We start from the raw sequence: 15,918 nt of genomic DNA, 5'->3' as shown, positions 1-15,918 counted from the left end.
ATTGCTGTTATCTTTTAAGCTGTACACAAACCATAAATATTTTTTATCATTAAAATCAAATGAGTTATACATAATGATAGTTTAAACTAAATACGTGTCTTATGTGCATCTTTCCAGTGAATACCTAATGTATAACCATTTCAAGACAGAAACTCATTTGTTGAGCCCATTTGTTCCGCGTAATGCTCGATTTCCTTCTTTTAAAAAAAGCAATTAACAAATCATATATATCTATTCATCGTATCACAGTTTTCTAACACCCTTAGCCAGAGTGCATCAACTTCTAGTACCCCCAATAGACAAAACAGACAATTGTTCGACACTTTCTAGAGATTGACACGTTCCATAACACTTTTGACTATCCCTTGGGATGCGACAGTGGATATGTTTTGATGGATGAAAGCGGAAATGTTTTAAGATAAATTAAATAAAAAAAACGTTTAGAGGACCTGTTGGCTTCCACCTCTCAATTTACCGCCCGCTTGCCTCTACAAGCAAATGATTTTCTTGTGCCATTGGGATTAAAAGTCTGCTTGAAGAAAGACGTATTAAACACAATATCAATGTTAAATTTCCGTTACATTCAGATTTGGAGTATTGGTTTGAGCATTACGGTAATACAATGATAGAGTTGATTAAATAATACAATGACATAGTTGATTAAACAATGTCATCAAGTTTGCTTATTTTTTGTAAAATTACTTAAAAAAGGTTTAAATTGTGGCTTTATTTATGTGTTATTTGTTTCAGTCTGACTGTCTTTTAGTGGTACAAAGGACAGAAAAAGGTAATAATTTATGTTGTCAGAATTGTTGTTGTAAAATGTGTGAAATATAGGGCGTTTTTGTTGGTTATATACTGGTTTCGGTTTTATATCGGTTTCACAAACTGTGCATTTGTTGTTACAGTTTCAAATAAATCCAAAACCAGTTTTATCGTGTTTTTTTAACGAAAACCGAAACCGGTTTTCGAAACTATCGAACCTCTACCGAAGGCGGTTTCATCGGTTCGTTTCATTCGAAAACTAGTTTACTTTGAAACCAACATGGCGGAAAGTGATCAACCACCTTTGTTGAAACTCAATCCTTTTGATAACAATGCCTTACAATGGGCAAATGAGCTAAATAATAAAGGTTATATTTATAAAATGATGACTACATGCACTAGCTCCACCATGTTGTTTAAACTGTACACAAAACCATTCATTTGTTGCTTCAAGCTAAACTATTAAAAGAGAGTTCGAAACTGCTGAAACCATTGACACCAAAACTGAAACTGGTTTGGTATCAACAAAAACGCCCATAGTTATCTGTAATGTTTAGAATGTGTGTCTCAAATAGTGCATGATGTAGTATTGAGCTAACGAATATTCTGTTTGTATGTATTGCGTCGCATCGGTGAATCGACATAAGTTGGATAGATATAAAAAATCCAATCATGGGTCATGTCAAATATGTCAAGTAAATAACACTTTAAAAGTACTATAGGAGATGAATCAAATTATAAACAAAGGTTGTAAAGCCATAAGAGCCTAATTCTGATTAATCATAGACAAATAACATGTACAATAATCACTAAATATGATTTGGGTATCATTTAAAAGGGTGCTGATTTTTTATTACTGGTATGTAAACTAAATGACCAAAAATGCGTTACAGACGTGGAACGACTCTCAATGCCAAAACAACCTGTTTGCATCGGTATAAATTTTAATATTTCCTCATTTCTAAATTGATAACAAAATCAGTATATAGATTTGACAGGAATCATTGTATTTTTACTCATGCATTTAACTGCATTTCGAAACATAACCAATTTAAGTCGTGATCGCGTCGCGGCGGGTCTAAGCCAGTCACTAGGCGCATGCAGAATAATCTCGAATAAACAATTGAACTGTATTTTAATAAAGGAATGAATTGCGACATTGATGACATTCTCTGGATATGAACCCAATCGAGCCGGTCATTGTGTGTGGAATCCGAAGGACTCCACGCATACTTTGTTCAGCCAAATTGCGTTCATATCCCCGATAATGACATCAATCCTGCAATTCATTATCTATATATACACCCATATTTCATTATTTTATTTAAAAATTGTAAAAAAAAATCTTCATTGCATTGCATTTCAGAAAACCTTTTAGTAATCCTTTCTCACCCATTCTGTATAGTTGAACGACCCGAATGTAACCGGTAACATTTTATCAAACGACCTCACAAAAACGCTGGAAAAGATCAAACACTTGAAATCACTCTTAAACGTGAAATTGAAACACTTATGGCAACAATACATTGAACATATAGACAATTAACACTTTCTAAAATGTTGATTTATATTTTACGGGACATGGTGACACAAGACAAACAATAACAAGATCAACAATTTCTATGTATATTGTTATGCGATGAATTGTGATCCGAACATATCCGAAGATGTTGCGTTCATCGGATGATAACCGCAATTGCCGAAAGGCAGTTCCTTTAAGGAAATGAAGTTGAGGTGTAAATATAAGTTATTTTCGTGTTCCAGATTTCATGGTTTTTCAATATGGCAAATGACACATTGAAAAGAGGTTTGACGATGAAACGTATAACTTTAGGGAACACTATGTATTTTAATACGGTAAACCATTTGGGTTAAAAGAACAACATGAAACGTATTACGGTTATTGAAATAAAATTATAAATTATAGCTTTGCAATACGCTACCAAAATACTACACTATTTTTTAAAAGACCAACGACTGAACATTCTATTAGTGTTTCTATTGAATGTCAAATTCTACAATAATGTGTGTTAATGATTTATGAGATACATTTAATGTTCCAAGAATTGACATACAAAAGGGATCATGGAGGTACTCCATCACGTGTAATTGCATTTTGCTTATCGTCAAGTGACATTTATGACGGGTACTGCCATAGAAAATTGATTTATGATCACCATAATAATAGTTTCTGATTGAAAATAATGGGTTGTTGACGGCAAAACGCTGTAAATATAGCCTTTTTTAAGATCACGCTGTAATTGTTCATTTCCATGCTCTTGTGTTATTGATCTGACATTGATGTGAATGAAACTTCAAATTGTCTTATATGCATTGTTGTTTAAATGCCTTTTAAAGCTGCACTCTTACAGATATACCATTTTTTAAACTTTTCATTTTGTCTTGGAAAGAGCAATATTTTGCGTAAATATTTGCAAACCAATGATAAAAGACTGTTGATAAAATATCAGATCGCAGATTTGCATATTTACCTTCGAAAATTAATGTTTTATGGCTTAAACTGTTTCTAACGGTTTAAGAAAAATGCATAAAACATTATTTTTTTAACTTAAATATAAAAGGCTGCAATCTAATTTTTGTCAGCAGTTTAATATAACTGGTCCCCTGGAATTTCGCAAAATTGGCTCGTTTCAAGACAAAAAATAAAAAAAGTTGTAAACTCGTTCAATCTGTGAGAGTGCATCTTTAACGGAACTTATGATAGTTATATTGAAGTTTGGGTTAAAAAAGTGAATGCAGTTATAATTTTAAGAGGTAAAACGAAATTAAAATTCATACAAAATATAAAGCGACTGTTGAAAAAGATGTTTTGCCGTTGTCATATTTTTTTTAATTTCTACAATGAACACGTGTAGAAGTTAAGTAGTTGAACCTTAAGGAAAAAGACATGAGATGGTCCTAAAATGGATAAATACAGTATTTCCTCAAAACAAGTCAAAGCTTATCAATACCTACTATTCTGAAGCCGATAATACATTATTTTACATGCTTAAAATAATAGTTAATTCTTGTCTCAGTAAGATTATATTCACTGTACACAACGGTATCAAGTTATGTAAGTGTTTAACGATTTTCGTTATTCCTTGTAATGGTATCATCTGTCCCTTTAAGGCATGAAACAAGTCACACAATAGTATTGTTTGGACACAACCAGTCACCAACCAGTTACGAAACTCATACACACTTCAAACCACAGTGGTTCAGTCTAATTAAAGCTGTAATTATTATTAATCTCATATATAGAAGTTCCTACGGAAGCGCAAAGGTTTGTTAAATAATAACCTTGGAATGATTTCGCTTGTTAATTGACATAAATGGTAAATTGCACATTGTAAACGTCACTTCACATAATGCACGCATTTCACAGTACAAAAGTGGGTGAGGAAGGCAAGACATTAAACAATAAAAATATTCAAAACATTGCAGATTGGGTAGTACAGACTTTTTTGACAGGTTGGACATCTGATCAAATATTATTTTGTAAAATGTGCTCAACTTCTTACACATGTTGCAACGTATATATGTACTATATTTGCTAATTATTGAACCTCAAAACTAACGACAAAAGCACATTGTAAACCTAACTTCACGTATTAAAAGGCACCCCACATTGCATCAGGGGATGCGGGAGTTAAATATTAAAACATTTAAAAGTAAAAAACCTTAAAGATGGTTAAGTACTGACTGACACAAACACATTTTTTGTCCTGTATAAAGACAAATTAGTACAAAGCGAAATATGATAAAATACTATTTGGTAGAATTTGCTCTACTTCTCTTTACCGCTAGATAAATGTTCTAAGCTTGCTAAATAATGAATCTCAAAATTATCTCAAAAAGAAGTGTCTAAACAGTTTGTTTGAGTTTGTTAATTCAAACGACTTTAGTTCTGTGGAAGGCACTTAATATTTTCACGATTGTAGTAGTACACTTACAGTAACTAGCATCTGAGCAGCGAAACCTCTGTTTACAAACACAATGTTAAAGAACTACAATGCTTTAAATGAGACATAACATGTGAGCCAGAGTCTAATACCAGTACACCGATGGGAATAGTTGATAGAAAAAAACCCACTTAACTTATGTACCTTATATTGATATAATAACATTTGTGGTATAAGTATTTGTGAGTCTTGGTGTGTTTTTGAATTCACGATTTTAATAATTGTAGCAAATATGGAATTACGCTACTCTGATCCCAGTTAGACTTAATTGTTCTTACGATATTCTCAAACGAAAAGAAAACAACTATCCCTGACAATGAATAAAACACACTATCATGCAATACTCTGGGGGCTGCGCGAGGTCTCTTTAGATCATGCAATTAAACAATTTGGGGGATGGAATGTCAGGAATCCATTTACGGCTTTGTTCCCCGTGTTTAAAAGTAATTACCTAATCGGCCTTATAATTGTAAAGTAATTTCTGTAATTATAGGCGAAACGGAAAGTGAGCACTTAAATAGGCAGGAAAATGTAGGAGTTATTATACTTAAGCAGATTCTTTGTGAACATTCACATGAGTATAATGAGAGCAAATCGGAACTTATTGTAATAAAAATGAACGTTTTTTTTTTTTCGATATGGTAATGGGAAAAACTATTTCAATCGTTTTGCTTTTAAGCAAGATCGGGGCTTATTTTGCAACTGGTCTTGCCTGGTCTTGCTCGCTGTATCTTGTTATGAAATGGACATTTGTTTTGAATTGGTTTAATATTTCTACCCAGTGTTTCAAATACCTTTCTAGCAACTGAACTACCAACACTGTATACAATGAAAACTGTTTAAACGTTACAGATTATCAATTTATAACATGAATGATATTCACCTTCACACTTTATTAGAAAAATGAGTTCAAATTGTTATTGTTGGCCTGTCATTTTATATTTTGCCTAACTCTGTGTTAAGTTTTTTTCGTTGTTATATGCCAGGTGTCATTGTGACCATATCAATTATTTTCTGATGCAAGTTATTTTTGTTATTAACATAATTACGACAATGAACAATTATATATGTCTGTCTAAAATGTCGTCGTCGTGAAAAGTTTGGCAAGTTAGTGTTTTACTCTGCTTTCGATGGGTTTGGTTCCTATTCCAAAATTTGAACTGTTACAGTTTGTTTTTCAGTTCAAACCCTTTACTAAAATACATGAATGTATGAATCAGGTATAATTATTGCACGTTTAAAAAAACTAAACTGACTGTTAATAACTACTGGATGATCTGATCAATCAAACTTTATCGATTAATTGGGGCCGTAGTCAATATCGTTCTCATCACTGCCCTTAAATATGCCTTATGCTTACATTCAGTCCATTGGAAGGTCATTTTAACAGTCCAATCAAAACACTCGAATTCTAATCTAAATTTAAATGAAATCTTAGATGTATTTATTTAAGCCCCAGGAGCTTTTAATAAATTATAATTGAAATATTTGCTTCACTGGTACGTTTAGTTATTAAAATATACATATAATATTTTTATTAGGTAGGTACAGAAATACCCAGAATGTACTAGTTAAATCAAAATAATCAATCAAAACACATTTACACTATGACAGCAAGGACAATGATCGTTATCCTGATCTTCAAACTGGAACACAATGAAAAGGAGGGAGCACGTTGGCAAACCACGACGGACTGGACTTACTACAACAATGCTGTTACCACCAGTATGGTTGTAAAATGTGGGGATTTGGTGATTTAAATTCATTAGAGAAAATGCCCATTGATTGTATGAAGCATATATTCAATACAAGAAATACGACACATGTATATTTATGCTGGATAAATTGGGATTCATAAACTGCATCGGATACAACAGAGCTTTTTGGTTCTGCCAATAACGTGCTCGATAACGACGATCCGAGCACGTGACATAAACAGTGTTCGGACTGTTGTTACCGAGTATGTGGTGGCGGCACGCACCATTTACGTATTTATGAATGAAATATTGATTGTGTCCGGAGGACCAGTTTTTATAACTACTTAATATAGACAAAACTATGAGACGCATGCATATACTGGGATTCAACCAAATGAAATAATTTGAATGTATAATAGAGACGATGAACGGATTTTCATAAATAAGCTCAGCCTAGACATCAAAACATGTTGAAACACAAACAGGGATGGTGAATACAATATCTAGTGAAACAAACCAAGCAGTTTAGACTTTTATTTCTGTATTCTTGAATTTCATCTTTAGAATGTTCAATGTTGAGACAGCATTCACATATCGTCTGTATGTTTAAGTTACGTTTTGTCACAACGTAATCCGGTAAACATTATATCACACTATCACAGACAAAATAATCAATTTCACAGCATACCTTCGTAATACTATAAGCATATTCCAAGTGGGTGTAAGCTTATTAACCCGCACTCGGGCAATGCCCACTCTGCGAGTGATCCGATCACATTGTTAGTCGTTTAAGGTTTTTGGAGCATATTGCACAGAAAGAATGTAACCCTGGTAAGAGTTAGAGTTTTTAACGCCATCCATTTAACGTCCCTCTTGGAAGACGATCAGAATGTTTGTACTGTTTAGGTGGGGAATCGACCTTGTGACCCCTAGTTGACAGTTAATTGACTAACCACTAGACCACGGATCCGCAAAATCGATTTAACAAATTAAAAAATGTTTTATACCATCTCGGACAGAAATGCAAACCTATAATGAATAACATTTTTGAAGGATTGAGAATAACACAATACAGGACGCAACCATTATCCATATGTGGACTTTGAGACGATGAACATGAGTCTAGAAATTGATGAAACAATAAATGGATGCGAGATAATATGATAGACCTGAAGTAACAAATGCTCATCGAAAGCAGGGATTTAAACAGACATTTGGTGTTGCAGATGATGATGATCTTTTTGCATTTCACATGGGCCGAACACATGTTGTACGGAAGTGTCTACCAAGACAATACTAATGCATTTCGGAAAACATGTCACACTTTGTGATGAAGTAGCTCGTTCTTCTAAGGAAGTAAAGCGATGCATGATTAATTAATGGAATTACCGATGGAAGATACAGCTAGATTCGATGTGTACAGTGTGGTGAAAAAATACTATTATGAACCTATCATAATGTGAAATTAAATACAAAACGACTCTTAAAACCTTGTGAAAACAGATAAATAAACAAGTTAAAACTATCAATAGAAGTCGTACGGTACCATGTAGTTGTTGCATATACGCAAGGCTTCGCTACAGAATAAATAAGTAAAACTGGCTACACATTTTTATTGTTAAATTTCAACGTTGGCCATTAAAAAGTGAAGATACATGCTTGCCGAAGTCATGGTTATTTAAGCTTAACAACTCACACGCAAAAGCACACATAGTGTGTCTAAACTTGTTCTCAAATATGTTGTCAAGCGTTCAGCTTGAAATCTGGATTGTAATTGTCTGCTTAATCTATTTTATATGAACCCATCTCATGTTTAAGTAATGGAAAAAAACCTGAAACAAATTAGCTTCGAAAAGACATCCAATGGAATTGAAACCTTTAACGTCATTAAAATTCCTCATCGTTGGTGCAACCGTTCACGCTAAAAGACAATTTTTAGACAGATTGCATCGACTATGTTTTGATTAATTTAAACTGTCTTCGTAAATACCCCCATGAGGCATGTCAAGCGCCACAATTGCTTTAATCAAGTATTTCTCTGAGTATCTTTCTAGTTTCAGCTTTATTTCTCAAATTCTGTCAAACGCGTAGTAAATCCTAATGTTTTAGGTTTCAAATACGTAAAACCTGCCTTTGAAGTTCAATTTATAAACATGGATGTTTTTTGTATGAAATCAATTTAATTTCAGTTTCGGGTTACGAAACCATTCAGTATCATTTTAAATTGTCCATTTTTAATTTAAAGGTTTAGCAATAAAGTTTCTTTCAGGTCACGTGCATATAAGTTTGATTGCGCACGTAAAGTTAGTTCGCGTGCATGTAAGGTTGAGATATCGTGTAAAGTCGGGTTCTCGTAACATGGATACCCCTTCGACCTATTTTATTTAACCGTTTTTGCTTATGCAATTCATCGCTGCGGCCTTATATGAATATGGTATGTGTATCATTTGAAATGAGTTGAGCTTGAAAATAACCTGATTTTAATTATTAATGATTTCTTGTTAGTGATATTACCAATGTCTGCATGTCGTAGTTCTGTAAAGAGTTTTCTTAATGAGAACTGTTATTGAACCACAAACAAGGGTTAAAACTACCATGAACAAAAATGTCATTTTATGTTACTAAGCACTTAAAAGCGTATTAGGTTTTGAAATCAAATGCTGACGTTTCATTGGAAGCTGTTCTATTAAGATTGTCTACGTTTTTCCTTGACACGTCCCACCATGATTTGTCTTTATCAGCATCTTAAATAGGATCCATTTAAAACATTTTATATCCCACGAAACAAGGTCCTGCTTCAAACCAAATAATTAAAAACAACATATTACACTTACGAACATACTTGTATATCAAAACAATATCATGAATGACGCAACGCATTTATATAATGTGTGTGCTTATTTTAGACCTTTTACTGTTTTCTTTACATTTGCTACATGAAACAAGTTAGTGTTTAGGCGCGTTCTTTTGTTTAACTAACAGTTTAAACACATATTCACGTCTTCTCCCAATATTCCCTCGCGGAAGAGAACTTCTTTTGGCATGGCGTTTACATTTTTAGCAGTCAACTGTATCAAACCTTCATAAGGTGTCCACATATCATATTTTGGCTAGTTTGCATTTTTGAATAATTCCATTGGTAAAATGTAATAGTTGGCTTATTATAAACCAATATAGTTTTTGGCTAACTTTTGCCAAGCAAACGAATAAACCAGCAGCTTTAGTTCCTTATTTTTGCCATTGTGTGTCCGTGTACTATTCACAGTGGTATTTAAATGTTTTAAATAATAAAGTTATTTAGAAAGACCAAAATTCGATCCTCTTTTGATCATAATGCATCCGCCGACCTTTACAGATTGCATGAACATATGAAGTTTGAACATTCCTTACAATTCTTTTCTCCACGAAAAAACAATTTGCCAATTTCAATAACAAATTGGACAGAAACCGACAGTAATATATTCGTTAATTTCTCAAATAAGAAAATGCCTGGCACGTCATGCAGCGGAAATACTCTTAGTCCTGTAAACATTCCAACACAAAATTACACGCAATGTTTCATGCGTAAGCTTCTGAAACATAATGATGTTGTAGTCCAATCAGTGAGATTTATGAGAAGGTAAATTCGTTCTTGAGAAAGAGAATGTCAAATTGTCAATTTGACAAAAGAACAAAAAATATGATTTTTGAAAGTATTTGGCAGAATTCTATGTCAAAATATAATACGAGTCAAGAGGTTTAATGGTAAGCCAACACGACCTGTTAAAACGCTTAATTATGCAAAATAATTCTTGCATATCTTTCATTTTGATACCACAAATCGTTGGTGAAAACATATGTTCATACGGCTTATTTTTCATGTTTATAAAGCATTGGAGTCAGAAAACGGAAACGATAACAGATGTTAAATATGAGCCGAAATGGGACATATTCTACTAGCTTCTTTAGAAAGAGATATATATTTAAGAATCAGATGACATAACAAATTTGAGCTTTATTTAAAACTTGCTTTTACAAGGTCATTGTGTATTTACCTTGTTCATTTGACATGATCTTCTTCTAATTGTTTAGCGACTTGGCTTGTCCCTGCAGCTTCCATAGAACTTTTTGTTATCAATTCTGTAAATAATCTGGGGGCCATTCTTACAAACTGTCCCATGTCTCATTCTAGACTCAAAATAATAAAAAACAACCGCTTTGATTACTTTACTGAGAATCATATTTATTTAATCAGTTGTACAAACATATTGTAAATAATTGTGAACGTTCGAATGGAAAACAAATCAGCGAATGTCAGCATCAAAACTCAACTTGAACGAAATATACAATGACATGAATATTTGCAGTTTTGCTACTTGAATCTGAACTCAGACATGCGATTGTTCGTAATCATTGGACCATATATCATATTTGACTTCTACTGTTTTGAAATTACAGGTTTAAAATTTCATGTGACGAATCTTTCTTTAGACAAAATTAATACAGCTGCTTTCATGTCTTGTATACCTCATGTATGGCATTTGCATTCAAGCTGAAAGTACCGCTTTATTTACAAATCTCCTGGCGTGCCTGAATCTATTACAGATAATAGAATTCCAAGTTAATGTATTCGCCTTATTAATAAATACTGTTCCAATTTCACCCTTTCACTCAAGAGACCAATGGTAATTCGAAGCAAACAAGGCCAATTTAGTTGCTCAAATAAAGCAAATGAATCAAGAAAAATGTGTTTAGGTTGAATGGGTTTCCTCATTTCGGCAATCATCGGTTATTCATCTAGATATATTTTTGGAACGCACGTAAACTATCAACGAGATAGTGGCTACCAATATTAAATGTATAATCAACCCGTGGCTGTTATTTTCAAACTCTGATTGTAAATGGGGGTTTTTATACAGAATTCTGCTTAATTATACAGTAAATGTTATAATTAATATTTGAACCGTTGTTTTGATGGATTTGGTCATTTAAATATGTAATACCGCTCAATCAAACCAAGGCTGTTATTTTCAAATGTTCAATGAATATGATTCTTTTAATATATATTAAAGTTATCAAACCACTGATAATAGATTGAAACAAAATATTTTGGTTCCAAGGTAACTCTCTTCCTATTACAGGACTACTGGCCACTAAGTGTCAACATAATATTTTGCTGCCGCTTCTTTCTAAAATGTTTTGTCCATAAAATATACTACAGCCTATGTTACAAAAGTGGCAAGTTAATCTTGTACCATTTCCTTATATTCAACAGTTTTATCCCACATCTTAGACTAGAAGAAGTAATATTTGAGGTTTATGCTATAAGTATAAAACTGTTTGTACACCATATTAAATAATTTCTTTTTGTTTTAGAAATGTTACATTTCAAAATATTACATAATCTGTATCCAATGTTCAAGTCACGTGTTTTAAGATGATATTGACATTTATACACAACAATTTAAACAGAAAGTATTACGCAATATGTGGGAGGCCATTATGAAGTAATATGTTTTCAGTGTAAGAATCATATGTCCATGACCCGAATATAGTTTTAATAAATATGGAACTTTAGAAATAGAGCTAATACTCACGTCAAATGTAAAGGGCAGTAAACTTTTAGATCGTTCGGAGTATAAATGCTATCGTTTAATAACAATGTTGTGCATATGTGTATTTAAACAAAACAAACACACAGCCAATGAATATAGCCGAATCGATAATTACCTTCTCATTCGACCAGTAATCCTCTCATCGGAACACTTTCTGCATTATCACACGAAGAACCTGCGATTTATGCTGCTGCATAAGTAAAAGAAGTTCGTGAAATTAAAGTGTCGGTGACGCCTACAAAGTTGATGTCTGTCTCTACTTTATTTTAGGTGTACGTAAGACGATTTTTTTAGCACAGAGTCAGGCGCATTCTGTAATTAAATTTATACTCGATTTACTTGCAACGTTGTCAAGTAAAAAAGAAACCATGAAAAAAGTACATTTACATCGGAGGTTGTTTCGAAGGAAAATGACCAAAGTGTTCAGATCAGTTAATAATTATGAAGGTTATTTTTTTCTGAATATTAAAATCAGACTGGTTAGACAGAAATGTATCATGTGACTATCTATTCCCTCCATATGTTTTACAGTGATGACTATCTTTAGCAGGTTCGTTCAGTGTCATGTCATATCGATTTTAACTTTTTTAGGCAATTCAATCCAGGGTTGTTTTGCATTGGTTTACAATATTCTATTATTTAAATCCTCTTAAAAGTATGCTCAATTCTAAATATCATTTTGAGGTTGCTAATAATGTGTTTACTTAAAAATTTCAATAAAATGTTTACATTATATTTTGTTCTTTTTAGGTCATAGACGTTGCAGAAACATCCAAAGGCCTGCCCGACCTTGTGGTTAGCTTAGGTTGTTAACGGGACAAATACACACGAAGCGTTCTAGAACCTTCGACATACTGTGGCTCTCAGGCTTAGAGGATAATTCGAACTTGTCGTGAAAAGTTCTCATTCTTTTCAACAGCTCAAACAAAACGCGAGTGTGCGTATTATGAGCAAAAGTGGTTATTATGTCAATGCCAATGCTACCGATTTTATATTCTATGATTATGAAAATTCAACCATTACGCCTGGTAAAATGGGAAATTACGTCATGGGAGCTCCTGAGGCACCCGCGTTACAAACGTTTGAAAATTCTTACAAACCTATACATGGCTACTTAGCCGCTATCGTATGTGTGTTTGGTGTTCTAGCAAATGTTTTGAATATAATTGTTCTGACTAGGAAGAACATGATTTCTTCGACTAATATTATATTAACTGGTCTTGCTGTGTCTGATGGATTAACAATGGCGTTTTATTTTCCGTTTGCCCTACAAATGTACGTCATACATGGGATATCGGCAAGTCCGGACCGCGATACCGAGGCAAATGCCAAGTATACTTTGACCTACGCCATTGCAAGTGTAATATTACATTCAATATCAATTTGGCTGACTGTTACGTTGGCCGTGTTCCGGTATGTGTTTATTCGGTTCCCGCGCATTGGAGCACAATACTGCAACATTCAACGTGCAAAAACGGCTGTAATCAGTGTTGCAATTGTTGTAACGATCGTATGTATACCAAATTCAATCTCATACGAGTTCAAGTCACAATCGATTGAACCACCAGCAAATTCGTCAAACATGACTTCGCATCCTTCGCTGTGGTGGATTGATGTCAGAAACAGTACACACAGTGACGTCGTTCTGCAGAAGTTTAATTTCTGGGTACAGGCCGTTTTGGTTAAACTACTGCCCTGTTTCTTGTTGACGATATTCAGCGTTCTGCTTGTACGGACGATGCAAAATGCGGAAAATCGCCGGAAGAAAATGATGACCAAAAACTCAGTTGCGGACGGGGAAACCCAGCCAATCGGAGGTTCGACCTCGTCTTCAAAACGTTCCCGGCGTTCTCAGCGAACAACCCGGATGCTATTGACCGTAGTGATTCTATTTTTAGTAACCGAGACGCCGCAAGGAATAATGAATTTACTGAGCGGCCTCATACAGGACTTTTTTCACCACATCTATACACCATTAGGGGATTTGTTGGATATCCTGGCCTTGATAAATAATGGAATTAACTTTGTACTATACTGTACTATGAGCAAGCAATTTCGAGACACATTCATCTCTATATTTTGTCAGTGTTTTCCGAAAATGGTGGAGGGTCGAAAACTTCAAACAGTCACCACTACTATGGTAACTGAAGGACTCTGATTAGGATACAGTAGTTTTAGAATTCGATGTTGTAATTTTATGGGATGCATGTGATAGCTACTGATTTATGGTAATATCATATTAATGTAATTTCCACCTTACCATAAACCATTTCGTGTTTGATATTTGAGATATAATCCTTGTTGTTATCTATGTTTGTTTCCTAAGCTGATTGCTACTTTCGCAACATTGATTAACTTTAATTGTTTGTTGCATACTGTATATAATTTCATTCACATCTATCTATAAACATATATTATAAAAGTTTTATATAAAACCCTTTTTATTGTAAACACTGTGAAGTAGCAAGAGACCTCTCTTTGAAAGCTCGTTATTTTGATTTTGTATAAACTCAATAAATTGCATATGTTAACCCCTTAAAACAATTACCGTACGTAAGTTTAATATATGGTTAAACTATATCATAAAGTCTCAACAATAACTATGTATGTATAATATTATATTTTATTGCATTGTATAATGTTTTAGTATACTACTTATAATGTTGATACTTGTTCGCTTTATCTTATATATTTCTTGTATTCAGTATAATTATAAATACGCTAGAACATTTTACTACCATTTATTTCTAAAATTAAATTGTTATTTTTTTTTTTTTAATTAATTGCATTAGGTAGGTAACGCCTCTTTTGAAGTTTTTGGTGATATAATTCTACATTTAATCGAATACTGTGCGTGGGCTAAGCAGAGATGAAACAAAAATAAACGTTTTGTGAAAGAACGAGCCGCTGCGACATGTCCATTAACAGTATTCTTGCTGCAATGCCAATACGACATTACTCCTTCTGTGGAATAAAAACAATATTGAAAATGTTAAACACATTTCTTTAGCAAATTTTTGACGTAAGTCATTTTGCTAAAATTAGAATCGGACTGGTCACATGATTTAATAAATTAAACCTTCTTAGTTTTTAAAGTCTAATTGATGATATACATTAGATGTAATTAAAACACCTGTGGTTGTGTTTAAGTTTTACTTTGACTATCCTAAGAAATTGACTTAGGTCAAGACATGACTAACGATGTTTTATGAATACCGGCGCCAAGTTCAGAAGTGACATGCTAGTATTTACCTTCAAATACATAGATAAATTTAACCCTTTTCGGCCATTTTCATCACATATATATATTTATATGTGTCAGTATTGATGTCAATCACAAAGAATCACTACCAGAACTTTCTGACTGTGTAAACTTATTGTACAAACATTTTATAATTTTAACATAATGTTAGTGTTGTTCATGTTTATAGCTTTGTATAAACCTTATCTATGAATATCAATGTTGTCAATGTGAAAAGTGTGGCTGTATTTTGAGTATAAGCTTTTCATTATATTTATTCATGTTTATCTAGAAATGATTGTTCTGAATAAATACTATGTATTTCAAATGGTGTTGATTAGTCTGCTTACCATTTAAATGTCGACCAAAATGCTTTTACATGATTGAATCGAATAGGATCATATAATGGATCATTCGACTTAATAATTTATAAATTAGACCATAAATACAAAGGTATTAATTATGTTCTCATTCGAAATAAATATAATGTACAAACAAACCAATTTAAGTGTCTGAACTCTTGTAATAATAGCAGCCGAAATTCTTGCTGTGTCGTCTTTCTTTAGAAACCAGACACAGGCCATCAGAAAAAAATCTACAAACACTATCTGTCGAAACAGTCTTGATACAAATCTTAAAGTGACACTCTTATTCAA

General features: G+C 33.2%; 1 protein-coding gene across 3 annotated transcripts in view; it reads left to right on the top strand.

Annotated features, from left to right (window-relative positions):
- The window catches only part of LOC128245680 (G-protein coupled receptor dmsr-1-like), a 102,677-nt gene extending 87,093 nt beyond the window's left edge, over nt 1-15,584 (top strand). For 2 of the 3 annotated variants that reach the window (XM_052963903.1, XM_052963902.1), the window contains exons 3-4: nt 751-787; nt 12,772-15,584. In XM_052963903.1, coding sequence (XP_052819863.1) covers nt 12,968-14,179 — 1,212 coding nt within the window. In that variant the 5' untranslated portion in view covers nt 751-787; nt 12,772-12,967 and the 3' untranslated portion in view covers nt 14,180-15,584. Of the gene's footprint in view, nt 1-538; nt 615-750; nt 788-12,771 lie in introns of those variants that run through there. The other variant, XM_052963904.1, reaches the window with a different exon arrangement.
- Nucleotides 15,585-15,918: the final 334 nt, after the last annotated feature.

Source organism: Mya arenaria, chromosome 9, assembly GCF_026914265.1.
Source record: "Mya arenaria isolate MELC-2E11 chromosome 9, ASM2691426v1".
In the NCBI taxonomy this organism is placed as follows: domain Eukaryota; kingdom Metazoa; phylum Mollusca; class Bivalvia; order Myida; family Myidae; genus Mya; species Mya arenaria.
Note: the sequence above shows the minus strand (reverse complement) of the source record. Positions and strands in the feature narration are given on the sequence as shown.